General features: G+C 57.0%; 8 protein-coding genes across 8 annotated transcripts; 3 read left to right on the top strand and 5 right to left on the bottom strand.

Annotated features, from left to right (window-relative positions):
• Positions 1 to 965: 965 nt before the first annotated feature.
• On the bottom strand, positions 966 to 5,402 carry EX895_004372 (uncharacterized protein; the record flags this gene model as incomplete). Its single annotated transcript, XM_029884967.1, has 1 exon — positions 966 to 5,402. The coding sequence occupies one exon, from the start codon at positions 5,400 to 5,402 to the stop codon at positions 966 to 968; it is 4,437 nt and encodes a 1,478-aa protein (XP_029738717.1).
• A 1,839-nt stretch (positions 5,403 to 7,241) lies between these two features.
• On the bottom strand, positions 7,242 to 8,213 carry EX895_004371 (uncharacterized protein; the record flags this gene model as incomplete). The annotated part of the gene is made up of 1 exon (XM_029884966.1): positions 7,242 to 8,213. One exon carries the CDS (start codon positions 8,211 to 8,213, stop codon positions 7,242 to 7,244), a length of 972 nt encoding a protein of 323 aa, XP_029738716.1.
• A 586-nt stretch (positions 8,214 to 8,799) lies between these two features.
• EX895_004370 (uncharacterized protein) lies at positions 8,800 to 9,279 on the top strand (the record flags this gene model as incomplete). Its single annotated transcript, XM_029884965.1, has 1 exon — positions 8,800 to 9,279. The coding sequence occupies one exon, from the start codon at positions 8,800 to 8,802 to the stop codon at positions 9,277 to 9,279; it is 480 nt and encodes a 159-aa protein (XP_029738715.1).
• A 167-nt stretch (positions 9,280 to 9,446) lies between these two features.
• EX895_004369 (uncharacterized protein) lies at positions 9,447 to 12,632 on the bottom strand (the record flags this gene model as incomplete). The annotated part of the gene is made up of 1 exon (XM_029884964.1): positions 9,447 to 12,632. The coding sequence occupies one exon, from the start codon at positions 12,630 to 12,632 to the stop codon at positions 9,447 to 9,449; it is 3,186 nt and encodes a 1,061-aa protein (XP_029738714.1).
• A 545-nt stretch (positions 12,633 to 13,177) lies between these two features.
• On the bottom strand, positions 13,178 to 15,551 carry EX895_004368 (uncharacterized protein; the record flags this gene model as incomplete). Its single annotated transcript, XM_029884963.1, has 2 exons — positions 13,178 to 15,364; positions 15,462 to 15,551. The coding sequence occupies 2 exons, from the start codon at positions 15,549 to 15,551 to the stop codon at positions 13,178 to 13,180; spliced, it is 2,277 nt and encodes a 758-aa protein (XP_029738713.1).
• A 2,775-nt stretch (positions 15,552 to 18,326) lies between these two features.
• Positions 18,327 to 22,736, bottom strand: EX895_004367 (uncharacterized protein; the record flags this gene model as incomplete). Its single annotated transcript, XM_029884962.1, has 1 exon — positions 18,327 to 22,736. One exon carries the CDS (start codon positions 22,734 to 22,736, stop codon positions 18,327 to 18,329), a length of 4,410 nt encoding a protein of 1,469 aa, XP_029738712.1.
• Positions 22,737 to 23,274: 538 nt separating this feature from the next.
• On the top strand, positions 23,275 to 24,006 carry EX895_004366 (uncharacterized protein; the record flags this gene model as incomplete). Its single annotated transcript, XM_029884961.1, has 1 exon — positions 23,275 to 24,006. One exon carries the CDS (start codon positions 23,275 to 23,277, stop codon positions 24,004 to 24,006), a length of 732 nt encoding a protein of 243 aa, XP_029738711.1.
• A 41-nt stretch (positions 24,007 to 24,047) lies between these two features.
• On the top strand, positions 24,048 to 25,024 carry EX895_004365 (uncharacterized protein; the record flags this gene model as incomplete). The annotated part of the gene is made up of 2 exons (XM_029884960.1): positions 24,048 to 24,856; positions 24,988 to 25,024. 2 exons carry the CDS (start codon positions 24,048 to 24,050, stop codon positions 25,022 to 25,024), a joined length of 846 nt encoding a protein of 281 aa, XP_029738710.1.
• Between the last annotated feature and the right edge of the window lie 525 nt (positions 25,025 to 25,549).

Genomic DNA, 25,549 nt, shown 5'->3' with positions numbered 1-25,549 from the left:
CAAGGTCGCCAACTCACTCAGTCGGTGTTGGTTGTGTTGGTTTCAAGGAACGCTTCCGCGGCTGAAAAGCGCAAAGTTGCGGAGAGCGAGTCAAGTGTGTTGCTGTTGGTCTGGTCACATGTCAGCTGCACTCTTGTTCACTCCAAGATGCCGGCATGCCCATGACCGGGTCTGCCCGACTGAGCTTCAGTCTGGTCTCAAGTTGATACAAGGATACAAGGAAAGAGCGCTGTCATCGTCAGTAGGCTGTGTGAATCGCTGAGGATGCGAATTTGACCAAGACGCGGCGAGCAGTACCGAATTTTTTTACCGGTGAAAACGACAGTGAATGACCGGCGTCGCTCATCTTGATCATATCGTCACCTTGGTTCACGGACGACTCAGCAGCGGGAGGCAAGCGCCAAATTCAGCCGAGCTCAAGGCACATCCGATTTGCTTGATTACCCGGAGCATTTGCCGAAACCGAGAAAATCTTTGGGCCAGAATGAGCGTGAGAGTTGGCAAACGCGGGGTTGGCCAGCTTCGTCTCGGTGGTGCCTTTCCTGTAGCCCTTGGCATCCTTTCTTCCGGTCGGGTTCAGCTGCCGAGTGCGGGTTTTTCTTCTCTTTTTTGGAGAATTATTATTTTTGGACAGAAAGTTGATTTCAGTTTCATGCAGTTTTGACCGTCTCAACCACCAGCGTCGGCGTCTTTCTCTGGCCCTGGATTTCCTGTTTTTGACCGGCAGCTCGTTCGGTAAAGCCGACAAACCCTTCACATCTGTCTCACTCGTCGATCCTACATATCTACATTACAGTGCCGAACTACTCGTCATATTGTCCGTGTAAAGAGAGAGTGTCATCGTGACACAACAAGTGGTGCAAACAGGGAATGCAAAGTCCAAGCAGACGCAAGCAAGCATGGTACCGTTTACTTTTGAAAAGAGTTTTGCAAAACATTCCAGCAGCAGGCCAAAGCGCTGTTCATCACTTGTACGCCTGCGCAGAGTCCCACACCTCAGGCGGGCGACTCTCTGACGCCGCCCTTGGATCGACCAGCAGCGTTGCAGGAGTGGGTGCCGACGCTTGCGACTGTCGACGGTCAAAGTTGATCGCAGAAGATACCAGGTGGCCATCTGCATCAAACATCGACGACCGCCTCGCTCCTGCACCAGCGCCAGCGCTAGCAACTACCTGTACCAACGGGTCCACAGCTGTGCCTGCTGCCGCAACTGGTGGAGTCCGGCCCTCTTCTCCAGCAGAAGAGGACGATTCTTCCGCGTTGACCACCTCGGCTTGCATCGGCTCGGCAATTCTGCCTTTCGATGAAGACGTCGATACCTGCTGTCGAGAGTCGCGGGTTTCGCTTCCAGATAGCGCCGCAGCCACCATGCGTGAAGAAGACGACGATACCGGTCGAGACGCATACGACTGCGGCCGTGACGAGGTAGACACCCAAAACATATCCTCGTTCACCGCTGGCTTGCTGCTGCTAGACGCCATCACCGCCGACGTGGGCCGGTGCGACGTGCGATGTGGAAACAATAGCGCTTGCTCAGCAGCCCCGGGTGGAAGTGTGCCCGACGAGGCGTCGAACTCGTACATCGCTGGTGCGCTCTGCTGCTGCTGCGCCTCGTACACCGGCATCGAGTATGCATCCGCGGCCGAAATGACACCACGACTGCTACCGCTTCGAACAGGCCCAACATCCGTGTTGCCGTACGGCTGAACCGCAGTAGGTGTGGGAGATGGGTGCCCGTGTCCAACACCATCCCTCGTCGACGTGGCTGCTGCCAACGCTGTCGAGTCTAATGCTCGTTCCGCGGCTGCCGAGCTGCGCCGAGGCCGTTGTGGACGCACCACTTCGAAGCCCGTATTTTGCCTTGTGCCAGAGACATCCGCCTCAGACGCGGGAGGCTCAAGGCTGTTGTTTCCTTCCTCTGCAATCACTCCATCCGGCTTGCCACCTCCAAGTCGTGCAGCCAAACTCGACATGGTCGCCGTCATCTTGTTGAGGCCCCTCCATCTGCCACGAGATCGGAAGGCTGCTTGATCGTCGTCGTCATCGTCGCTGTCCGAATCGCTGCGTGCGCCTCCACCGCGCTTCCAGAACTTGCCCTTTTGCTTCTTGCTGGCGGGCTCGATCGGCTGTCCTTCTTCGTCGACCGCCATCATGCCAGCAATCGACTGACTTGCACGCAGTTGCGCGCCCTGGGAGTATCGACGGATCGTAGCGTTACGGGCAGCGGCTTCGGTACTCGAAAGGCCCATGTTGTCGTCTTGGTTTGAAGGCGGCATCGACTGCCGATGCAAATCAAAGTACGACTCGACCAGCGCGCTTTGCGACAGCGGACGTGCGCGGCGTTGAGGCGGCAAAGAACGGAACTGTTGCGGCGGAGACGTGCGCTCGATGCTGCCACTGCTCAGTGGTCTTGGAGGCTGACCGTGACCTTGACCTTGACCGTGACCGTGCAGTGCCTGGTAAGGCGACGCATCGGTAGCGCGTCCACCGCCCATTCGAACAAAGCCAGACTGAGGTGCAGGCGGAGGTGACTGTCGTCCGCTCCACTGATGCAACAGAGGAGGCGGCGACACGGCCCTGCCATTCGCGACCGTGGGTGGAAGCGCGGCCATGATGTAGCCCTCGTCATGCGGGTCACCTCGCAGATACGTCGAGTAAGGGCCGTTGCCATCCGCCAACATGTCCGCCGGTGATTTGCGTCCCTGAAGCTGGCTGTCGAGATACGAGGCATAAGACGCCTGGCGAGAATGCATGGGCATGCGATTCATCGAAACGGTCGACGGCAGCGACGTGCTAAGCTTTCGCGGCGAGGACGGCACTGCCGGCGTGCTTTCACCCGTAGAGCCGTCCTTGCCAAGGCTGGCAAGCATGAGGCTCTGTGTGTTGGTGGATCCTGAGCGATTGAGCGGTTCGCGCGTCTGCGAAAGACGCTTGTTGCCCTTCTTGTTGAGCTGCAGCTTACCCTCCTTTTTCTTCTTGATCTTGCGGATGGCGCCTCCCAACCCGGACATGCGGGTCGAGGCACGCTCGTCGAACGAGGCGCGTCCCACCAGACGCACGACGCCTTCGACCATCTTGACGAGCAAGATGAGTCCGGCGCACACATACAAGATGGCCTGAAGTAGGAGGATGACGTACGCCAGCCATCCCTTGGCCTCACGACCCAAGCCGACCAGGGGGCTCAGCAGTAGGATCATGACCGCTGTAAAGATGCGGAGCACATTGGCCACAAAGCTGACGGGCCCCATCATGGCACCCTCGCCCCATGGCAGCCAGAGACCGCAGGCCAATGCAAACATGATCTCGAACACCAAGATAATGATGGACTGAGCACTGCCATTCTGCTGGCCCGCGCCGATCACCACACCCAGGATGAAGGTACGTGCAAAGTCGACCGCGCAGAACAGCTGCGAACCGGGGCTGTAGTTGTTGTAGACCGGCCCAAACGCAGAAAGGGTGCCGATGGAATCGTAGAGCTTGGCAGTGGGAGCGCGGCTGATGCAGAACACAGCATAGACGGGGGCCAGGACCGAAAGGAACGCAAAGGCGAGGCCAGCCAGACCAACCGAGGTGGCTGAAAAGATGTCGGCGTTGGCCATCTGATAGGTGGTGAAGATGGTGATGGGCAGGTGGAAGAGCGCGACGGCGCGCAGCACGTTGCCATGCAGCATGCGCAGATGGAAAGTGTTGTCGCTCGAGCCAAACAAGCGCTTGCCGTCAGCACCGAGAAATCGATAACCTCCGGGACGGCTGAGCGACGATCGTGGTTCATCATCGACAACCTCCTTGGTCTCGATAGCCACGGGCGCATCGGCCACATTGAGGCTGTAGCCGTCCTCGCGATGCTTTTGCAAGCGCAGCACGGTGTCGTGGAACGAGTCGACAATCCAAACCAGCAGCGAGAGGCCCACAACTGCCGCGAGAATGAAGAACCAGATGCTGAGGCTGGTACCGAAAAGATCACGCGTTCGAAGCCCTACGGCGTGTGCATACGCTTCCATGCCGGCACGCGCGCCGTCGAGGTTCATGAAGCGGTTGGGGGATTGCTCGTTCATGTACAGCGGCGAGGTACGGTTGGAGAATTGTGTGCTAATTTCACCCGATGGCAGGGACGCATTGGTCGAGAGCAGATTGAACCGGCTGTCGAGATCGGCAGGGCGAATGATGGTAACGTTGCCGGTGAGCGTCGACCAAGCGGCCTGCTTGAAAAAGCCATAGGAGAACTCGGGCCATTGCACCGCGACCATGGAGATGGCAGCGACGAACTGGGTGTGAAGGATAATATCCCAGCACCCGGGAGTGGCAAAGCGGAGTAGCGCCGCGCTCAGAGCCAGCTTCTGACCCGAGATGGCCGAGACAAGTGTGGGGGCGATGGTATCCTTGATGACGTTGGGCTGGCTGCCTTCCCTCGCCTTGTTCTTGAAGGCGCGAGCGCGTGAAACGAAGGCGCAGAACACGCGGGCGAGGACGATGACAACGAAGTAGCCGATGGTGAGAGCGACGGGGAACCAAAAGATGAGCTTCCAATACCATTTGGCGTCGTCGTAGGGGCTGACATGCACCTCGAAGCAGGCAATGTCGAGGGCAGGGCTCGAAGTATCGCTGAGGCGGATGCGTGTCCACAGCGTGCCGAGTGTGTAAGTATCGTTGAGGGGGATGCCGACGCCGAGCGAAACCGGACCAGGGCCGTAGAGGCAGCCGGCGGGCTCGATAACGACACCGTTGACGACGGTTCCGTTCGGGTCTGGACTGACAGGGTACAGGCTGTCGCAGAGATACGAGTCGTTGCGAAAGACGGAAAAGGTGAGAAACTGCGTCTCGACTGAGAGAGTGCTGAGCAGTTGCGGAGTAACATTGGTGTTGACCGTTCTGCCGACAGAATCGGTGGCGCCAACAGCCACGATTCGGAGCACGCCAGAGTCGTACTTGTTCTGTGCGGCGAGGTGGCGATCGCTGCCGAGGTCGGGATCGAACTGGGTATATACGGCAGAGATGTTGATTCGCAGGGCTGGATCGACGTAATTGACCTGATCGGCGGGACAGCCGGTGAAGTAGACATCCTTCATGCGGGAGGTGACTTTTCTAGAAAGGTCATTGTACTGGGCGGGGATGGGTTCCTGGAGCAAGAAGGGTACTTGGGGCCCAGAGAGCTGAAGTTCGGGGATGGTGGTGGAGGTGACCTGGGGTGCCGAGCTGGTAGCGCTGGCGGCTGGGTTGGGTGTTCTTGTCGCTGTGTTAAGAGAGGCAGAGCCGGTGGTGCGCGTGATGATCTCGGTGACGGTCTGCGCTGAGCTGAGGTGTGTAAAGCACGAGAGCAGTAGAAGGAGCGAAAAGAGCATATTGAGCGTTTGGAACGATGCCGGTGAGCCAGTGCGGCTCGATATGTAGATGCGAGTCATCATTGTATAGGAAGCGAGCCGCTGCTGTCGAAGCCGCCGTAGTAACTGCTGCTGCTTCGGGACACTGTGATCAGCTGCTTCTGCGCGAGTTGATATGAGAAGATCGACAACGAGGGGGAAGCGAGACGAGACCGGACTCGAGTGGGAAGTAGTTAGAGCATTGTAGAGCATGGGCAGGTCGCCATGTCGTCAAGATCTTGGAGGAAGTGCATGCGTCGTTGAAGCGTCCCTACACGTGGTCGGCGCTTCTAATCTAAGTACACAGAGCCTCAAGTATAGCTTGAGGAGCCTGCGTAGAAGATACGCAGTTTGCACAGCGAGCGAGCTGGCAGCGTCACTGAGGAAGATGAAAGTGGATGTGGGTGGTCGATGAAGGAGCAAAGCAGAGGGACTTGACGGACTGTGAATATTGACAGGGCAAGTCAGCGGCTGAGTTTCGAGAATTTTGCTGCAGGCAGGCAGCAGTCGCAGTCGCAGTGGAAAGCAGCAAAGGCAGCAGCAGCAGCGGCCCGGCAAACCCAGTCAGCCAAAAGAACACAGAGTCCACTGAGAGCGCAGCGAGAGAGAGAGAGAGAGAGAGAGAGAGAGACAGATACTGCTGCCTCAATTTTGGACCACAGTGCAGACGAGCCAGCGTCTGTGCCTGCATTGGCAGGCGAGAGCTCGTGTGGTGATTCTCGATCGTCTCTCACAACCTGCTCTTCGACAGCTATTTCTCTCCTCCCCGCGCGAGGCAGGCGCGCACTGCACCCTTCTCGAGATCCTTTTTCAAAATCAAAAATATTAAAAGAATTATCGAGATTAGAGGCCTTCCGCGGGAAGTACAGTAGTACTGTAGCAATGCAAGGCCGGCAGGCGTTCCAAACTGTGGCATGGCATGATTCAGCATAGCACAAAGTACGTCCATCGAAACATCGAGCTTGTTCCTTTCAAACAACCTTCGATGCTCGCCTTCCATAGCCTGCCTCGTGCACTCGTGTCGATCTCTTGAGTATGGTCTTCCAATGCCATGTGTGCTTTTGACACAAGGACGAGGTGAATCCATTTTCGAGAGCAAGCGATCTCTGCGCCATGAGTCATAAGCTGATGCGTTGAATCGAAGCGATGAGCGCCCGCCGTGGTATGGTGTAATTCGACTCAGTATCCCGACGTTCCGGTGCCTTCGCCGGTTCCTGATAGCGACAGGCGACTAGCGGCCCGTCTGCTACGGATCGGATCCGTCTCTGAACGCAAAGGAGCGTTGTGAGGCCTGGCATGCGTCTATCCTCGCTCCGTCAAGGCAGGGCGGTGAAGCGGGCTAGCAAAATCGGCGAAATTGCCTGCCGAAGCGTCACTAGCTCTGTGTCCTCTCTCTTACTCCTCACTCGCGCTGACACGCACCAATCTCAGTCTCTTTGGCAAGACAGAAGACACGTTGCCCTTCCCACGCTCTGACTTGCGAGCAATTTCGAGCTTTGCTTCCTTCGGAACGGACAAGTGACACAAGAACCAGATTTTCAAAAAAAAGGAACAGAAACGAAGGTGCGTTGCGGGCGGACGTGCAATCTTGTGATTGTCTGCATGCCAATGGCGTTGGCGGCCCGTCGTCGGGTGTCCGTGCCTCACGTTTGGAGCTCAAGGAGGCAGAGGCTCGGCTGCCATCTCGGTCGATAATGATAGCGTTCCGGCGTCCCTGTTCGCCTGCCCACGCTCAAGAAGCTTACGTCCAAAGATGACGATGACGGAACTGACCAGACAGCAAAAGACAGGAAGGGTCTTCTTTTGATCTGTATGAACTTTGATCGGTTAGATTTATCGGGCCGACCACACCTTCCACCTGGACTTCCTCACGGACTCCGAGCTTCAGATGAAAGGCAGACCAGTGCCCACCTTCTTCCGATACTCGATGTATTCCTGACCGAAAAACTCGACCAGACTCTGCTCCTCTGCCCTAATTCTTCGACTGAAAAACAACCATAGCGTGCCCACGAATCCGACCGCAGCCACCTTGTTGCCCAACATGATCTGTGTGCCTACAGCCCAGTAGCTGAAGCCGACGTAGCTCGGATGCCTCGTCCAAGCGTACACACCCGTGGTGACGAGTTGATGATCAGTACGCTTCTTGTACGCCAAGATGTGGCTGAAATTGTTGTGTGCGTGAATCATGGCCATGCTCCTCAACAGCTGGCCTGCTATGGTGAGCACTATGCCGACCAGCGTGTACCACGCTGGCGCCTTGCTGGTGGGGTAAAAGTGGGCGGTGAGAGCGAACTCAAGGAGGGATGTGAGATGCGCAATGTGGTAGTGGACGCCATTGTTGAGCAGGAAGCTGTCGGAAAACAGGCGTGTCGGGTTGTACGAGGCGGTGACGCTGAACTCGAGCATGTGGAATGTCACCCACGCCAAGAGGTAGAGATGCAGCTGAGGGAACGCATACCACGGCGTCTCTTGCCACGACGTGAAATTCGATGTCGAGGTGAGAGTGTCGATGAAGAATGTAACGGTGCGTGGGAGAACGAGACCAAAGAGCACGCCAAGCGGGAAAGCAGTGTTGGCGATTTGAAGTGCAGCGGGTGCGTATGCGGCTGGAACGGCGTACTGGATGGTGTACTTGTCCGACATCCATTGTAGCCACGATTGGGATGTGTTGGAGGATAGCCGAGAAGCGTGCCGACCATGTTTGCCCGTCGGTGTAGGTGCCGGTGCAGCCCGAGCATGTTGAGAATCGACGCTCGAGGCAGGCGACGAGGAAGTAGTGTCCGCCATAGCGTCAATGCTTGCCCCTAGAGAGAGACTCGAGTCAATCGATGTGACCTTGTCTTTGATTTCTGCCATTGTGCACGTAGAAGAGGGTGAATGGGAGAAGCGATGGTGAAGAGGGGAAGATGTCATGAGCCCCCTGACTCGCATTAAGTATCTGATTTCCTGCGCCGGGCGACGAAGAATACTTACACTTGTGACCCGCCTGTCTGCCTCTTTGCGACTTCCAGTGATTCGATAAGTGATGCGCTGTGTTGGTCCGAAGCGCTGAATTCGAGGACAAAGGGTTATGTTGACTGGGAAGAGCAAGAGGCAGCAGTCCCTTTGTGATCCGACAAAGGGCTCGAGAAGATCCTTAGTCGTGAGAAACAGAACGAAAATCAAGGGTCCAATTTTTGTGAATGCTTTCCGTCCCCTTTCAACCGTTGGCGCGTGCGTGTGACCTTTGCATTTTTTTCTGTCGGAAGTCGGCTTCGTTCCAACTGCCACTCCACACTTTGCCAAAGTCGCGAATCTTCCATTCGCACCTGGCCATCACACACACTTCACCTCGTCCCATCACAATCGGTCGTGCGCCACTACGAGCTGTTCCGTTGTCGAAACCACATCATTCCCTCTCAGCACCTTCCCCTCCTCGTACTGCACCCCCGGCATAGCCATCATGGACCTCCTCACACAACTTGACAGCGACATTGATCTGCTGCTCAAGATCATGTCTTCCTCCGTCGCATTCATCTCTCGCAAAGCAAAACACTCTATATTGCCTGCATCCACCGTACCCCTCACCATATTGGGCAAGACAGAAGCCATCGAACCCGATGAGATGGACCACGCCATCGCAGAACTCGTCGAAGACCTCGTGGAGAAAGCAGACTCGATCCGAGCCATCATCAAACACCTCCCCACCGAGGAGAGTCTTGGAGGCGACGCAGAGCTGGAAGCGGAGCTTAAGCGAATGGAGACCGAGATGAAGGTGGTCAACGACGACTACCGAAGTGCGGTACAGGAGGCAGAGAGGTTGAGGGTCGAAGTGGGCGAGCTGGTCAGGTTGCTCAGTGAGAGGCAGACCGAGGGTCGTGCGTGGTTGGTCAACGAGTTGGAGGGCAATGGCGATCGAGAACAGGTGGACACTGTAGGGTGAGCGAGTGGAATCCGGGATTTGGACAGCTTCCACGCTATCAAGCTCTCACCCTCCCCAGTTCAAGGACAACACAAACCACACATCCAACGGCAGAAAAGCGTTTCAAATCGTCTTGGCAACGTACACTGCAGCGCTACACGTTCTGCCAAAGGCCACAGAGCTTTCTACTATCGACTCTCCCCATCGCCAATCAACCAGCCAACACCACGGCTGAACGAAAACCCGCCGCCCATTGCACCACCCGCGGATGGCTGCAATTGCTGCTGGGCGTTATCACCTCCCTCAGCGTTCAGTTGGCGCTGATCGCTCTTCCAGCCCAGGAAATCCCTCGCTGCTCGTGCTGCCCTCACCGCTCTTTCCGTCGGATCCACGAAGCCGCTTCCGCCAGAGGAGGCACCGGAAACATTGTCAAAGTCGAACAGCCTTGCTGTCCTCGCGTCCACGTTGGGTTCTTGCGTTTCCGTCGTCGTTCCTGCTCCTCCTGCGGCTGTTGCTCTTGGAGCGCCAGGATTGCCAATACCGGTGCCAGTGCCGGTAGCAGAATTTCCGAAGTACGACAGCGGGCTGAACGAAAGTGGCAACAGATTCGCAGCCGTACCCACCAGCCCTGCACCCACACTCGCTGCCGTCTGAGCGCTAATGTAGTCCCCAACACCTCCTCTTCCACCGGGCCCGGAACCCAACCAGCCCATCCCTCCCGCGGCCGCCGTTTTGGTGGACGCAAACTCCTTACCCGCCTCGATCTCAGCCAACAACTGCTGGTCGAGCGTCTGCCACTGTCGCAGCATCCCGTTTAGCTGCGTGGGCGGGCACAGCGTCATTGCATGTGCCAACATGGAGATGCGCGACGGCGTGTCTTCCCACAACGGATGCTTCGAGAGCTGGAAGCACGTTTTCCACGCGATCTCGACGATCTCGGCAGCGGATGGCGAGGTGGCGACGCGGCTTCGAACGGCGGCTACGCGGTCGACGAGACGCTGGCAGAACGAGGCGGCGTCTTCAAAGTCTTCGGCGGCGGTGCTTGCGTCTGCAAGCATCGCGAGTGTTCGTGCTTCCACAAGCGTCTTGTCTGACACCCTATCCGCACTTGCGGAGGCGGCGGCGGTGGCGGGAAGATGGATGCCACACAACCGATTCGCCACATCCAACACGAGCTCGGGCGAGCGATGCGCATCCCCCTGCGTGGCCAACAACCTCGCCACGAGATCCATCTTGTCCGTGGTCGCGCGGATCTCCTTGGGCTCCATCGGCTGACCTGGATGGACGATTGATTTGATCTTGAACGACGACAACCTGCAAGCTGCCTCGATGAAATCGCGCTGACTCCTTGCCCGCGCTGAATCGCCAGGGAGAGCGGAAAGCACCTCGAGCGACAGCCGGATGTCTTTGCTGCGCGTCGATGCGACCGTGGCTTGGTCGAACAGTAAAGTGGACACGTCCAGCACGAGCTGTTCCAGTTTCGACGGCGAGAGCGCGCCCGTGGCAGAGGAGGAGTAAGAGAGCGAGCGGAACAGCTCTACATCTCCCGTACGCAGCACTTGCGAGAGCAGCTTCTCCACCGCCAACGCTTTTCCAACGTGTGCAAATGGAACCGTTTCGCCGCCAGTGAGCTCGAGACACGAGTGGAAGAATGCAACCCACGTCGCGCGGAACTTGAGCAGTGCCGGATCCTGCGCGCGATCCGGTCGACCGCCAATCGACCCCGGCGGCGGATGAGCAGAGTCGAACGACGCGAGCAGCTCGTCGAACGCCGACATCTGCTTATCCTGCCCACTAGATCCGTTCCCAGCATATGCTGCCAGCCAGCACAGATCCAGAACGGGCTTTTCGGTTTGCGCCTCTACCAGCGCCTTCACCGCGCGTAGCCAGCTGACATGCAATCGAGCCTGCATCAACACATCCCCGTCCCCTGCGCCTGTGATAAGCTGTACCTGGCAAGCAGGCACGATGCTGTGCGGGTCGAGATCGAGTGCTGAGCGCAACGCATCGGACAGTCCTGCCCCTTCACCCTGTCCGCTCTTGCGCTCAGTCTTGTCAAGTTGAGCCAGAACTGTCTCAGCGTGGTCCAAGAGCGTAGCCGGAGCACTGAGATCCAACCGGAAGTGTCCGACTGCTGGTCTGGCGTAGAGCAGAGCCGCGATGAGCGGGACCGAGTGGGCGTGAGAAGCGACGTCCAACGCAAACCTGCGCACTGCCAGACTGTCGTGTGTGTCGACGAGCTGGATCACACGCTGCACGGTCTCGTCTGCGCCTCGAGACGCCAGCAGCTGTTGGGCAAGTTGTTGGCGAGCATTGTTGTCGTTGCTGGTGGGCGAGAGCTGAGTGGCGATCGACTGGACGGTGGCGAGGTCGAAGCGTTGTACGGTAGCCTTTGGAGCCGTAAAGGTGGGTGCAGAAGTGAGTGGCGTCGCGGCGGAGGTCCGCAGCCGCTCCAGAGCCTGTTTTGCATCCTCGCCATGCCAGACTGTAGCCAACACACCTTGCAGCGCCTCCGCCTGCTCAACGCCTCCCGTCTCCCGCAATTGTTCCAAAATATCACTGTAAAACGTGATCAGCTCGTCCAACTGCACCTCGTTTCCGCGTGCTGGATTAGCCCAGACGCAGAATTCGTGACCATTCTTCCAGCCGATGAGCAGCCCGTACTCCGCAAGCTGTGCATAGTGCTCTCTGCTCCCTGCGCCTACTAGCAGCTGTTTGAGGATGGCTAATCTCGCCGGAGCCGAATCATCCTCCAACGAGGGATTACCCCTCAACAGCTGGCCTAGAATGGTCGCGGCGTGCGGGAGGGATGCCAAACACAGCAGCAGCGTTGGTGTCGACTGCTGCAATACCAGCGGCATCGGCAAGGGGGGGAGGCCGAGCATCGACTGCATTCCCCGCAGCCGCTCGTACGTCGCTAGGCGCCTCGACAGCTGCACCCACTCTTCCAGCTGCGCTTTTGCCGCTTCGACCTGTGCAGGCTCTGCGTGTGTCTCCTGTAACTCGCGCAGGCGTGGAAGGGCAACCTCTCGATTCGCCTGCTGCAGCAGCCACTGACCGAGCGTTTCGATTCGCGACAGCTCTGCGCTCTCGTCGTCCACTTCGGGCAGGCGAGAAGGAAAAAGGACGGCATCGATCGCGAGATGGAAGGCATCCAGTAGCCAGACTCGGTCTTTGACGGTGCGACAGAGGAGTTCGGCGTGGTGCGTGATCTGTTCGACCAATTCATCACGCGATGACGGTGTGGCTTCGGTGCGCGAGTGCCATTCGTCGATCAGCTGCACCCAGCGCCGTTGCGTCTGTCGCACGTCTGAAGCTGGTTTGGCTTTGCGAGGTGGAGAGGCCATGCTGGCGCCCGAGCTGGAGCCGGACATCACCGCGGCTATAGTTCGGTGGACCCGGAGAGCTATCGCTCTCTACGATCGAAGTAGTCTCGTGGAGTGCCAATGAGTCCACAGTAACGGCAGCGTCGGACGCTGATGTGAAATACGTCACAACCTGGAGAAATATATGAAAAGAGACGACTTGGAGGGGTGCGAGGGCGAGGGTTGCAATGTCGAGTAGGAAGAGTGTGAGGTAAAGGACGAACCAGTACCTCCTTTTGACACAATACGCTTTCGCTGCTGGTTCGTGCTTTGTCCCTCACTATTCCGAATTCCGGTTTTATTTTAGCCTTGCAGACGCACAGACACATCTTCTCACCCATTTCGCCACCACCCAACGGAGCAAAGAGACGCAAGCTACAACACCCACAGAGCCAGCACTGGCGGCTGGCAGCTGGTTAACTTGTAGACACGAGAGAGAGAGAGAGGGGCACACAGAGAAGCACGGATGATGATGACAAAGACAGCTGTCGATTCGCAGTCGGAAAAATACAGGTAGAAGTACAAGTGTGGAAAGGCAATGACGATCGCTCACTTCACCCGGAAGCGCTCGAGATGGATTGAAGGAACGTGATGATCGAGTTGTCGTCGTAGGTGTCCCAGTTCATCGGGTATGCAGGCGGGACCAAGCTTTCCGAAAGGTGCTGGATCGTCGATGTGTTCACCATCGCCGACTGATGATGTTGATGGTGCAAGGGACGTCCGCCGTGGCCATTAACGCTAGGGTCGGGTGCATGACCTTGACCGCTGCTAAACACGAGTGAAGCATCGCCACCACTGTTGCCGTAATGGCCTGGCGCGCCACCGCCCTGCGGTGACGAGGTAGACATGAGCGAAGGAGAGCCGGATGCTTGACTGCCCGTGCTAGGACGACTATGATACAAAGCATGCGGTGCTCCGTTGCCGTTGCCATTGCTGTACAGACCAGCGTACTTGGGTGCATGCATGCCACCACCATTCGCATTGCTCGGAGATGCTCCTGGCACGTACGGCGAGCGGAATGAGGGTCCCATGAGGGAAGGTGTATGACCAAAGGCGTTGGGCAGCCCGGAAAACGGATTGAGACCCATCGCCCACTTTGCATCCTCAGAGATGACGAGATCCTCGGCGTTGACGGGCGAATTCTCGTTGATCGAGATGGTCGACGGCAACTTCTTGCAGCAAAAGCGCAAGAAGCGCGCCAAATACGAACCCTGCTCGAGGTGATTTTCCAAGGTCGGCGAGGTGGCATCGGCGGCCTGACGGATCGCCAAGCACGCCTGGATAGCGAGCTCGTGCGGCATGGCGCGCCAGTTGTCGCAGATCCACACAGCTGCTACTGCTAGATTGAGAATGACAATGTCATGTACGTATCGATAATAGCCTGCCTGGCCGTATGGCCCGTTGAGAAGCTCGAAGAGCTGCACCGAGAGCTCGGAGCATTTCTGGAAAGCCTTCTGCCTGTCGTGGGCAAACGCAGGTCCCGACAGCAGCGGCGAGCTGTAGATCGAGTAAAGCGCACGGTGGTAATTGAACAGCGTGTTGGTGTCGTGGAACAGCAAGCAGGGCCGTCCAGAGTGCTGACAGGGGATCTCGCTGGCAGGCGGATTCATCCACACGGAGCTGGAGCATGTCTGCGCCGTTATGCCCATCTTGATGAGCCGCGCGTTGCGTAGACATGTGGCGCGACTAATCTGCGAAGGGTTGGGACTTCGGGCGTTGGACTGCTTGAGCGAGGTGATGAGGTCGCGCTTGATGTTGGCATTCTCGCGCGAGGCGGCGAGACGCACGTCGATGTCCTGCACCATGTCACCGAGCGAGTCGATCCACTCGCGTGGATCAGGTAGTAGGCTGGGATCGATGGCAGGAGGCAGATGGCGTTGGTCGCGATAGCCGTCTTCGAAGCACGAGAGTTGCATGATGGTGCGTTGCGACTGGATGAAAGCTCTTGAGGGTCCACCCTTGGATCGCTTCTGCGGACCAAAGAGCTCGTGCAAACCCAGCTCAAAGGCCTGTGTGATGGCAAGCCTCACTTTGCGCCAACTGCTGCCATCCTTGGGATGTTTCCACATTGCGAGGATGGAAAGCGATTGGATGATCTCGAGTTGCGGTGGCAGATCATCTGCACCGATGCGTGACAAGGCCGGCTTGAGGAATTCGAGCGAGTCGAGGTAGCGGTCGACCTTGATAAATTTGGACGAGACAGTGCAGATGGCGGCGAGGAGAATGCGGTAGTCGTGGTTGGTCTTGAGCGCCTTGAGCGTGTAAATCTGGGAGTCGAGCAGCGCAATGACAGGGTTGAGACGTTCATAGTAGAAGTGGACGAGCTCCGCCACCTCGTCCTCATCAAAGAGGCCGGCGGTGATGACCGACTCGATGAGCGGGCGTCTTACAGCTGAAGTGGACACCTTGACTGCCGGTTCTTCTTGGAGATGCGAGTGGAAAGTGGACGAGAGGAGCGCCTTGGAGGCGGTGTGTTCGGACGAGGTGGTGTCAAGGAGATTTTGCACCGAGAATGGGTTGACAGAGGCCGAAGCGGATCCATCGGTCTCTTCATTGGGACTTGGGCTTGCCGAATCGCGCGATGCGCTCTTTGAATGCTGTTTGAGAGCTGTCGAAGAGGAAGGTTTGGGGCGTTGGCCCTCGAGCTTGACACCCCGATGATGGGATGGAACAGTGCAATCGATGATTAGGCGTAGGCACCGCGTGCAGCTATTCGAGTCATCAGGAAAGATGCATCGGGACTGTGTAGGTAGAGTAATTTGAAGTAGAGCAGGCGAGAGCACGTCAGAATAAGGTTCAGCCTTCCAAAGCCAGCAGAGCTGATGGACAGCAACTTACCTTAATCTTGCGACAGCCGGAGCAGGCCCGCCTTTCTGCAAAAGGCGTGAATTGCTCCTTGGGGATGACGTCGCACTTTGCAGGGGGCATTGTGATGCTGCTTCGCAAAAGTTGTGCGCGAAAAGAGATTCTTGCCACCGGGGTTGTTTGACTTGTGTGTGGACTTGTGAGCTCAGCGGTCCGAGTCAAACAGCGGGCGAGAACATAGACTGGATGTTCGGCGAGAACTTGAAGAGGAAAGAGGGGATAGCAGGAGGAGAAAGAAACTAGCAAGAGAAAAGGTTGCCGGTGATAGATGGCGGCGAGTGTTGATGGGACGGAAGCAAGGAGCAAAGGGGTCGATCGCGAGGACGTTGGGATATTATTACGCAAAGACAAGGTTTGACCACGACCCAAGGGAATGGATCGAGGTGGTGACTGCAGGTGTTTGCTGCGGCGCTATTGAAGCTTTTGACAATTTGTCGTCGGCGGTCGTCTCGGTCGATGCTGAGCTCGACTTGTAGAAAGCGACCAGACGCTGCGACCAAGCTTGCCGTGGGCACGAGTGGCAAAGAGGTTCGAGCAAGACGACTCGAGAGCGCCAACTCGATTGCGTGGAAGCCCTACCAGAGCGACAGAAGCAAACAGTCCGGAACAACTCTGGCAAGAGAGGCGTCCAGTTGCGAATGTAACGGCGGGGATAGACTGTAGAGCGTGCCCTGCTGGATGATGAAAGTGAAGGCGACGTCGATGGCAAAGAGAACCCCAAAATATGGCAGGTACCGCGGAAAACGGCAACCACGTTTAGCGCCCGGCAACCTATCGTGCAATGCGTGTCAGTTGGTGTTCGAGACCCGAGGCCTGGAGAGAAGACTCGATGGGACGAGGCGCTAGCGAGGTATAAGGAGCGAGAGAGGCAGCTGTTCGAAGCATGCAGGCAATAGCCGACGTTGCAGGTAGTGGCGAGCGCTGTGCTGTGACAGAGGGGCTGACAAGGCCGGACTAAGCAGGGCAAGCAGGAGAGACACGTAGAGGAAGAGAGAGACACAGACGGAGAGGGAGCGGGAGCATATGAGAAAGAGAGAGAGAGAGAGAGAGAGAGAGAGAGAGAGAGAGAAGCAACAGCGTCGACGAGACTGAGCCGCCGCTTTCCAGTTCCATTCAGGGTTCGGCAGGCAAGAGAACGAGATGCTCGCAGCCCGTCAGCTAGTCGGTCACGGGGACCGAACAGCTGCCAAAAAAGAGAGGCACAATGAGAAAATCACTGCCTATGTGCAGCAGCATCAGCAGAGCGCGCCGAGTCTGACTTCATTGACTTTTTTATTTACTTGTTTTTTATTTACTTTCTTCGGCTTGCCCCGCCTCATGGAGCACGCACGGATATACAGAAGCATAGCATAATCAAAGCGCTGAAATGAACTGCTTTTCCAAGGATGGAGGCGGCAGCAGCAGCAGCAGTAGCGTTAGCACATCGCAGCATCGGTCAGAAGACACTTTGGTTCTTCTTCTCCTTGTTTCCTTTTTTTCTAAATATTTTGATGCGAGATTGATTAGTGGTGTCTCCTCTGGAGACTAATCTGATCTAGAAGAACGGGCGAGAGGAGTGACAGACAGCTCGTGTCACACCGCTCGCCGCCTTCGGACTACACGGCGTCAGCAGCCCTTTCCTCGCCAAATAGCCACGCGATATATTCGAGATCAGCTGTTCTCTGACAATAATTCCCGGCACAATCAGCGAAGCAAGTACAAACGGGTGTCTGAGAATCACTCACACACACCGCAGCAGCAATCACAAATTCAAAGCGTTGTCGTCAGCTTCTCGTGTGACAACGAGACGGCCCCGACACTGCGACAGAGAGTCCAGTCGAGACGGGAGAGACAATTCAGACCCGATCCGACGAACCCCCTTCGACCAGAGCCGACTTTCGTCCCTTCGTCCCTCGCCAAGCTACCCAAGCGAGAAGGTGTTGCGAATGCTGGCGAGACCTTTGCAGCCAGCGAGGTCTGCAGCGGGAACACCATCCGAACTGAACGAAGGTGCAAACAGACAATACAAAAATCACGCAAACGACTCTCGTTCGGCTACTGTATCTCCGACTGCTCGTCTATACCACGTTTTTTTCTGTCCTGCCGCTGCTTGTCTGCTTGTCGACAATTACCCAAGCGTGGACTGGCGTGGGAACTCGCTTTGCTTCCGAGGTGGACACTCGTGCTTGTGGGCGCCCGTGCGTGCGTGCTTTAGCTAAGTTTCCAGCTGTACACCGTTGCAGCCGAACATCTCGCGTGGAAATGGCGGAGTTCGTCGAGCATCAAGCCAACTAGCGCGCAAATCTGCACGTCGAATTCGACCGTGGAAACACATGGCGCGAACCTTCTGCATGGTAGATCCGCCTTCTCTAGTCCGTCGTTGCTGCTGCTGCTTGCTGCTCAAGCCACTTCTCACTTCGACTTGTCATCATCAGGTGGGACCGCGAGGGACGATGCTACGATTCGACCGGTTCATCTCGGCCGCAGCTCGGAGCGCCAAGCGTTTTCCTCAATGGTACTAACCGGCGCCATACAGTAAGTGGGTAACTGCAACCATATGCTGATACTCTCGTCGGTCTGTCTGCTTGGTGAAACGCGTGCTCGCCGGTAAGAGCAACTTGGATAGCCGGCCGAGCAGCAAAAAGCATGTATCTCATTCCCACCCGTGTCTCCAACGAAGCTCAGAGACCCTGAATCAAGCTCCATCAACCCGGCTTCATCTGACTCAACCAGATGAGCTGCATTCGACGCTCGATGTACAGTATCAGTTTTAGATTAAGCTCTTACTTCGCCTTGAACTTACAGCCACATTGAGCTAGTCCTAGCACTAAACAGAGTGTGGCGCCTTCATTGCGCACATCAGCCACTCGCACCGAGTTGGCTCCGCGACGGCTTCTTGCTCGTAGACGGGCTCGGCATCCCCGACGCAGCACTCACCACGAAGTGTCGTTCGAAGTCATCCACACTGCCACCCCAAACTCCAAAGTTCTGCTGCGTCAACCTGCCCAACGAGTCCAGCTGATCGATCACATCCTTCATCGCCAGTGCGTACGAGTAAAACAGAAGGTAGGCGCTCGACCCACGCACCGCCCTTCGCTTCACCACCGGCAACTCTCTGATTCGATCCAGTAGTCGCACTCGGCACTGTCCAGCCGGTGGGAAGTACGGCGGCACAGGGCTCTTGAGATGGAATGCAGACCCGAGCGTGTAAAAGTAGAGCAGCACATTGCCCACCATCTCGCGACGTTCGGCGTTGACCGGGATCACAAAGTCGCGCCGCACATGCCGGTACCAATCCTGGCGCGTGGTCACGCATCGCATGCTATGCAGCTTGTCCAGGATGTTTTGGCAGCACGACAGCATCGAACGGTACGTGGCGACGGGGAAAGGTCCTTTCAGTCGAGGCTCGTTCTTCGTCTGCGCTAGCAGCCCTTCCAACTTGATCAGCGACACTTGCAGGTGCAGCTCGATCGCTTGGAACTCGTCGCCGTGTCGCGATGCAAATGTGCCCAGCAGAGCCGCTTCCTCATCGTCGTCGTCCCGATTGTCGCTGTCTTGCCCGTCACCGTCCAAGTCGTCGCCTCCTTGACCCACTTGCGAGGGGTCTCGGGAGTACGACAGTACCAAGCGCTGATAGAGCCATGCCAGTTTGAAAAGTACGTCCGACACGCCCAGAGCCAGCTGACGTCGCGCTTCAAACGGCCACACCAGCTGGTTGAGTACCGTCGCCCACAGCACGCCCACAAGCACCGAGACCGTGCGCTGGTACGCGATCTGCTCCACCTCGACGTTGGTCTTGCGCAGATTGTAGCTGTACAACGCGGTGAGATTGTACGTGAGCAGCACAAAGCGCCCACTCGATGCCAGCTGAGGCTTGCCCACGATGTAGCGGAAGCAAGGAATCGAGAAGAGCAGGCCAAACGCTGGCAGCACGATGTTGTTGTCCGGAAAAAGCTTGTAGACGCCGACCGCAGCGCAGGCACCCATCACCGTTCCAACAATGCGGTGGAGGCTCATGTGGTTCGACTGGCCCACCGTCGGCGACAGCACCACCATGAAACTCACCAGCGCCCACTGTCCCTGAAACTTGGTGAAGATCGGCCGTGTCGAAGGAAAGAAAGCAGGGCTTGCTAGCAAAGCACTTCCAAGACCTGCCTTGATCGAAAACTTGGTATCAGGCTGACGGAAGAACTCTCCAATCTGCCATACCAGTCGCTGCAGCTTCTCTTGCCACGTCATGGCCTTAGGTGTCTGATGCGTGTCGACAGCATGCCGACGGTTCGAGGGAAAGTCGAGCGGTGTCGTCATCTTCTTTGCTGCTGCTGTCGTACCCCTGGCCGTTTTGCTGTATCTGCCCTTGCGCCTGTTGCCTTGCTGGCCCCATCTCCAGCCAAACATCGAAGCGTACTCGGACAGCATGGCGCCGAAAGTGCCGACAAAGAGACGCAACCGCATCCACCGCGACGTTTGCCTCGCCAAGGCAATGTGCTCTTCCGCTCGTCGGATCTCTTCGAGCGTTTCGACTAGTACCTCCAACTCTTTGGCGAACTCTTCCAGATTAAAGACAAAGAAAAAGATGAGAAAGACGTCTTCGTCTCCGTTGCTGTCTTGCAGCAGGCTCTTGGCCGCGTTGCTGCCAAAGTATTCGTCGTTTCCGCTCTGATCTGCTGGCATATCGTGACTGGCACTGTCGAGCTGCTGTGCGAGCTTCTTGGGCTCCATGGTGTAGATCCGCTTGATGGCAACAGTCTGCTCATGCTGGAATCTGCGCAACGCATTGGAAATGTCATTTTGAAGGCCATCGAAGCTCGAGCCTGGGAGGTAGGCGCCGGCTGACGCGCCGCCATAATCGGGCCAAGTGTCTGTGTATGTGTTGCCGCCGGCATTGTTGTTGACTGTTGGGATGGACGAGTCTGGCAACGAGACCTTGTGCTCGGCACTGACAGGTTCGCTCGCGACGAAGGTGGACCGCAACCCTCGGAGCGTACGGCAACAGGAGAAGACGAGACTGCGCATGTGCGGGCCGACGCTGGCAATGAACTCTTCGAAGGCGGTGGTATCGTCGGCGTTCGCGGACAGCTTGGCTTGCGGTACGGAGTCTCCAGTGTGACTACCGAACTCCGACTCCGACTCGAACATGCCGGCCAATCTCGTCGAAGCTGGACGCGGCTGCGCTTGGGTCTTGGCCTGCACCTCTTCTCCAGCTGCTTGTTGCGCCTCTCTGCGTGCTGCCATGATCTGATGCTGGAGACCGCAGCTGCTACGGAGACCTGTCAGATGCTGCGCTAGCCGGTTGAGCGAGTCGGTGGCTTCAACGTATTTGGCGTTCATGCCTCGCATCCTCAAGTCGAAGAGCGATTCGAGCTTGGCCTCTTCCAAGTTCTTTTTGAGCGAGGTGAAGCTATCGTGGTGGTCATCGATAGCGCGCTTGATGCGATCGCTCTTGAAGTGGAAGTTGGACGGGTCTTCGAGCAAGAAGGTCTTCGTGAGGACACGCAGAAGCGTCGAGAATCCACGCAGGTTTCGTACAATGTCGCCTTGCAGGTTGGAAGTGGCGCTCTGCGGCCACACGGAGAAGCAGACCAAGTTGCTGATGAAGGAGCCGGCCAACACGACCAGCGTTACCTGGAACGTCTTCTCGGTAGAGAAGTGACCGAGATGGAGCGAGCCCTCTTTGACAACGACGGTGAACACAATGATAGAGATAAGCGAACAGGCCGTGTTGAATTGGGGCTTGGCGACCTTAATTTTGGCGTAGCCGACAAGCGCCATGCCAATGCCGAGGAAGAAGAGGACGCTGACGATGTCCGAGATGATGATGCGGTCGGTCTCGTGGAGGAAGACGGCGACTGCCATGGAGAAGAAGCCCAGTGCGATAGCATAAACGAAGGCTCCGAGCGCGAAAATGTCAGCCTCGATCATGGCACCCAGTGTCTTGGCAGGATGGAAGTAAACGGCGACGGTGGCGATCATGTGCAAGTTGGAGAAGGGCACGTCGTCGTCAGGATCGTTGTTGGGCAGGAAGCTTGCTAACCAGCGGCTCAGGGTGGCGGAATAAGTGAAGAGCGATGCGAGCAGATAGGCAAGAGCGCACTTGATGATGCTTCGTTGGAGCTGAGTGAGATTGGCACCGCTCAAGTAGAAGGCTATCGTGCTCCAAAGTGCTCGGAGTGATCCACTCGGGCCACTTGAGCTGGACGGATGGGCTCGATCGGTTGGCGAGCGCGTTGTTCTATTCTGATGCATAGTGCCTGGTCTGTTGAAATTGGAGCTCTGCTTTGGCGGCGTTGGTTCGGCACCGAACGCTAAGCTTGGGTCCGTTTGTGCTCTGCTACCATTGTCAGAGTTGGTGTCGGCGTCAGTATCGGTGTCCGAATCCGAGTCGGTCTCGCCGTCTAGGAGCTGGTCTTGGGTCGCATAGAGCAATGGATCCTCTCCTAGCGGAGTTTGGTCAGGATCGTTGGCCAACATGCTTGCCGGCTCTTCGCTCAGCGAATCACGGTGCGCAAACAAATCTTCCACATCGCTGTGGGCAGGAACCTTGGATGTCGATGCAAGGGGGGTAGTAGAAGCCGTGCTCTTTCCGTCATTTTGCGAGTTGGACGGGCGAGAACGAAGCTTGAAGCTCGAGCTACCTTTGAAGGACGAGGGCGCTGCAATACTTGCGAGGGAGTCGTCGGGATGGTCTTGTTCGGCGCCCTGCATGAATGACGCTGCTCGCTGCAAAAAGCCAGGTCGGTCGGCGGAAGATGGACCGACAGATACGCATGCCGCTGGTGACGTCGATCGTGATCGGCCGGTGGGTGCGATCGAAAGACGCTTGCTCTTCCTGTTTTGCCGCAGTCGGGAGCGAGGGCCACCTGACGCGTCCTGTTCTGCAGCCGCTTCGAACAGGTGAGCGAGCGACTGCCATTGCTCTGCGTATTGACCGGGTGCCAGCAGATGATCGATATCGGTGCGAAGGGTGTCGGAGGTGATGCCTTCGTCATCGAATCTGCGCTCGTCCTCGAATGCGCGGGAGCGACGATTGGCTGCATCACCTCCTTTTTTGAGGGCAGAACTGACACGAACACGCTGGCGCACAGCGTTCCAGAGATTGGGCCGAATGGTGCCATTGGAAGGAAGCGACTGCGTGCTGCTTGGGTGGTCACGATCCGAGACGATGCGGCGGTTGATAGGTCGAGGCGATGGTGGGAGCAGCAACGAGCCGCCGCCGCCCGACGAGGAGGGCTGATCACCGTGCTGCTTGTTGTCCTGCGTGCTCAGCATGTTGCAATGTCAATCCTTCTAGGGCAAAGTGGCAGTCATCTTGATCGGTGGCGGAGCCAAAAGAAAGGAAAGGCAGACAGGATCGCAGTGTCGGATTCCTTCCGACAACGACGAGATGGTGGTGACGAAGCTGGAAGCATGCTCACTGCGGACAGCCCGATGACCGACCCTATCCAAGAAAGGAAAGGTGCGGCTTTTCTGTGTTTGTGTTGTTCTCTGCAGCACATGCAGGGTTTGCTGCGCGTTTTTGGCGCGAGGCGAAGTGACGCGAGCCCCTTTTTCTGTCTTTTGTGGCCACAAATGCACGAGAAAAGGCAACCGAAAAAGGCGCCTCAAAATTGTGGGTTGTCAGACGGCAAAGGCGAAAGACGTCAGAAGCGCACGGCCCACGGCAAAGCTGTCCTGATCTTCTCTAGCCCACCACCTCGTCGTCGCTCAGAGATCCTTTCAGGTCTCGTTTGTGTCTCTTCAACTCTGAACTGCGGCGATGCCTACCCAGAGTGGGAGACTGGTCGAGCGGTTTCGGTGGCAATAACGAATGGGCCTCTTCACCAGCTCGTCTTCCGCTTCTCGGAGACCCGCGTCAGCTGCGCCTTTGAAGCGCCGTTCATTGGGACGCAGCCGAGAAAGCTTGTCCAATAGCATCGCTTCCGCCAACAACTCGCAAGCTGGATGTTCATCCGTACCGCTCTCGAACGGAGGCGTCGGCGCTGCTGAACAAAGCCTTCGAAACACGGATCCGCAAGGCAAGTCCGCATTGTCCGATCAGAGCATCCCCCAACTGCAGACTCAGCCTCTACCAGCTACAACATCAAAGTTGCACGCTTTTCCGCTCACCGCACAAAGTAAAATACATTCGGACGACGAAGACGAGCACACTGAACTAGCAGACTTGCAGAGCGACAACACCTTTCTCTACGACAGGCAGCTGCCACTCGACTCAGCCCTCGGAACCGGCATTGGCAACGCTCCAGAGCCCAACTTCCTCGAACGCATCAGTGCGTATGTAGCAGAGCACTATCTAGACTGCTTTGGGATCACGCACCACAAGGAACTCGTTCGTCACGATAACCGTCTCGTGCCCTTCATCGCCAAAGCGCCACGGTTTCTCTCCATCCATTCACTTAGGCGAAAGGAGCTCGAGCGCGACTATACCGAGGTTACTGATACCGTCGATACCTGTCCGCGTGAACAGCTCTGCCTCGGTCGCTGTCTGCTTGGCTTCAGCTGTCCGATCCAGGACTTATCTCTGCACTCAAGCGTTCTCTGAGGCTAGACTGAGAGGGGAGCTAAGCGGCAACCGGTTCGAAGATGGCCTCGCCAGCACCATCAGAGAGCAGCCTCGAGAGTGGGCAATGGAATGATGAAGATCAATCATTCTACTTTGACACCCACCCAACACCGTACGAATCGTTTGATCCAGACCAGTCCTTCGAGGGATACCAGCATCTCTTCATGAAGCCACAATTCAATGATGACGTGAAGCTTGGGACATCTTCCTCGCTGGAACCTCTCGGCAGTCACTCAAATGTCAAGCACGAAGAACAAGCACTACCTTTCCGGCAGCAGCGACTGGAGCGATGCTGCTTCAACTGCGGCGAGACTGGCCACGCTGTAGCGCAGTGCTCTCAACCCCGAGACCGCGAACGCATCCGTCAGCGTCGCCTCGAGTTTGAAAGCGAAAAATTGCAACGGGGCGAAGGTGACGACGAAGGCTTTGGAGAGATCAACGGGCATGCGAGGCTTCACGAGCAGTTTGCCTCTACCGAGCAGCGAATCCGATGGCTCGACGAATTCGTGCCAGGCAAGCCAAGCCGAGCTCTCATCGACGCACTCTTGCCGGAGACCGACGATCAAGGCTCCTTAAGAGACTTGCCTTATCTGCAGAGGATGCTCGTCTGGGGTTACCCGCCCGGCTGGATCTCGTCCAAGGATCCAGTCGAGCAGATTAGACGGGGCATCCAGAGCGACTCACAGTGGGACTATGTAGAGGTACTAGCCGGATTTGATGTTGCAGCCTTGGACAAGAGTGCTCATCACCCACAGTCGCGCCCCGGAGATACTCGAGCAAGCGCTGCTAAGGAGAAACGAGATCTGAGTACCGACGAGAACGCGAAGAGGTGGGTTGACTACCAGACAGATCTCTTTGACAGCTATCGGCTGCAGAGCTTCGACACGGTGTTTCGTGCACCTCTTCCTCAAATGCAGGAACAAGCGATTCATGTCCACTCTCATGACTCGGATCGGTCAGACGACAGGCGACGGTCGAGACCGTCGCACGATTCTAGGGAGCGATCAAGCGATGGGCTGCGAGAATACATGTCGGAGAGATACGAGGAAGACGAGCGTGAGCGTGCAGCCCTGTGGAAGCGACTGTTGAGGGAAAGGTCTGCTTCACCTTCGCCACGCCACAATGAATCGGAAAGCACAGCCAGGCGCGCGCATGTTCGCCTCGATTGTCCTCACCCGTATACATTGCAGCGACGCACTTCACGGGACGGAGCAACGTCACTGGTTCGTCCTCACCCATCTACCCCGCCACTGCCGCCTCACAGCCCTCCTCCGCCTCCTCCGCCTCCTCCGCCTCGAGAATTGCCGCCTCCGCCGCCTTTATGACGTTCAATTTGTATCGGCAGACACACGCGTGCTCAAATCGCAATCATTTCAATCTCTCAGATGACCCGAACATGAGAGAAGCGCGCTAGGTGGGAAGTATCAGAGTCGGAAGAGTTTCGGTAAATCTTCTTGCCAAGCACGCACGATTGACAGTGTCGGAGTTGCTGCCATGTGCCCGGCCTGTCAAGCGAGTCGGC

The sequence above is a fragment of the Sporisorium graminicola genome, chromosome SGRAM_3 (assembly GCF_005498985.1).
Source record: "Sporisorium graminicola strain CBS 10092 chromosome SGRAM_3, whole genome shotgun sequence".
Lineage (NCBI taxonomy): Eukaryota > Fungi > Basidiomycota > Ustilaginomycetes > Ustilaginales > Ustilaginaceae > Sporisorium > Sporisorium graminicola.
This window is presented reverse-complemented; position numbering and strand designations above follow the sequence as displayed.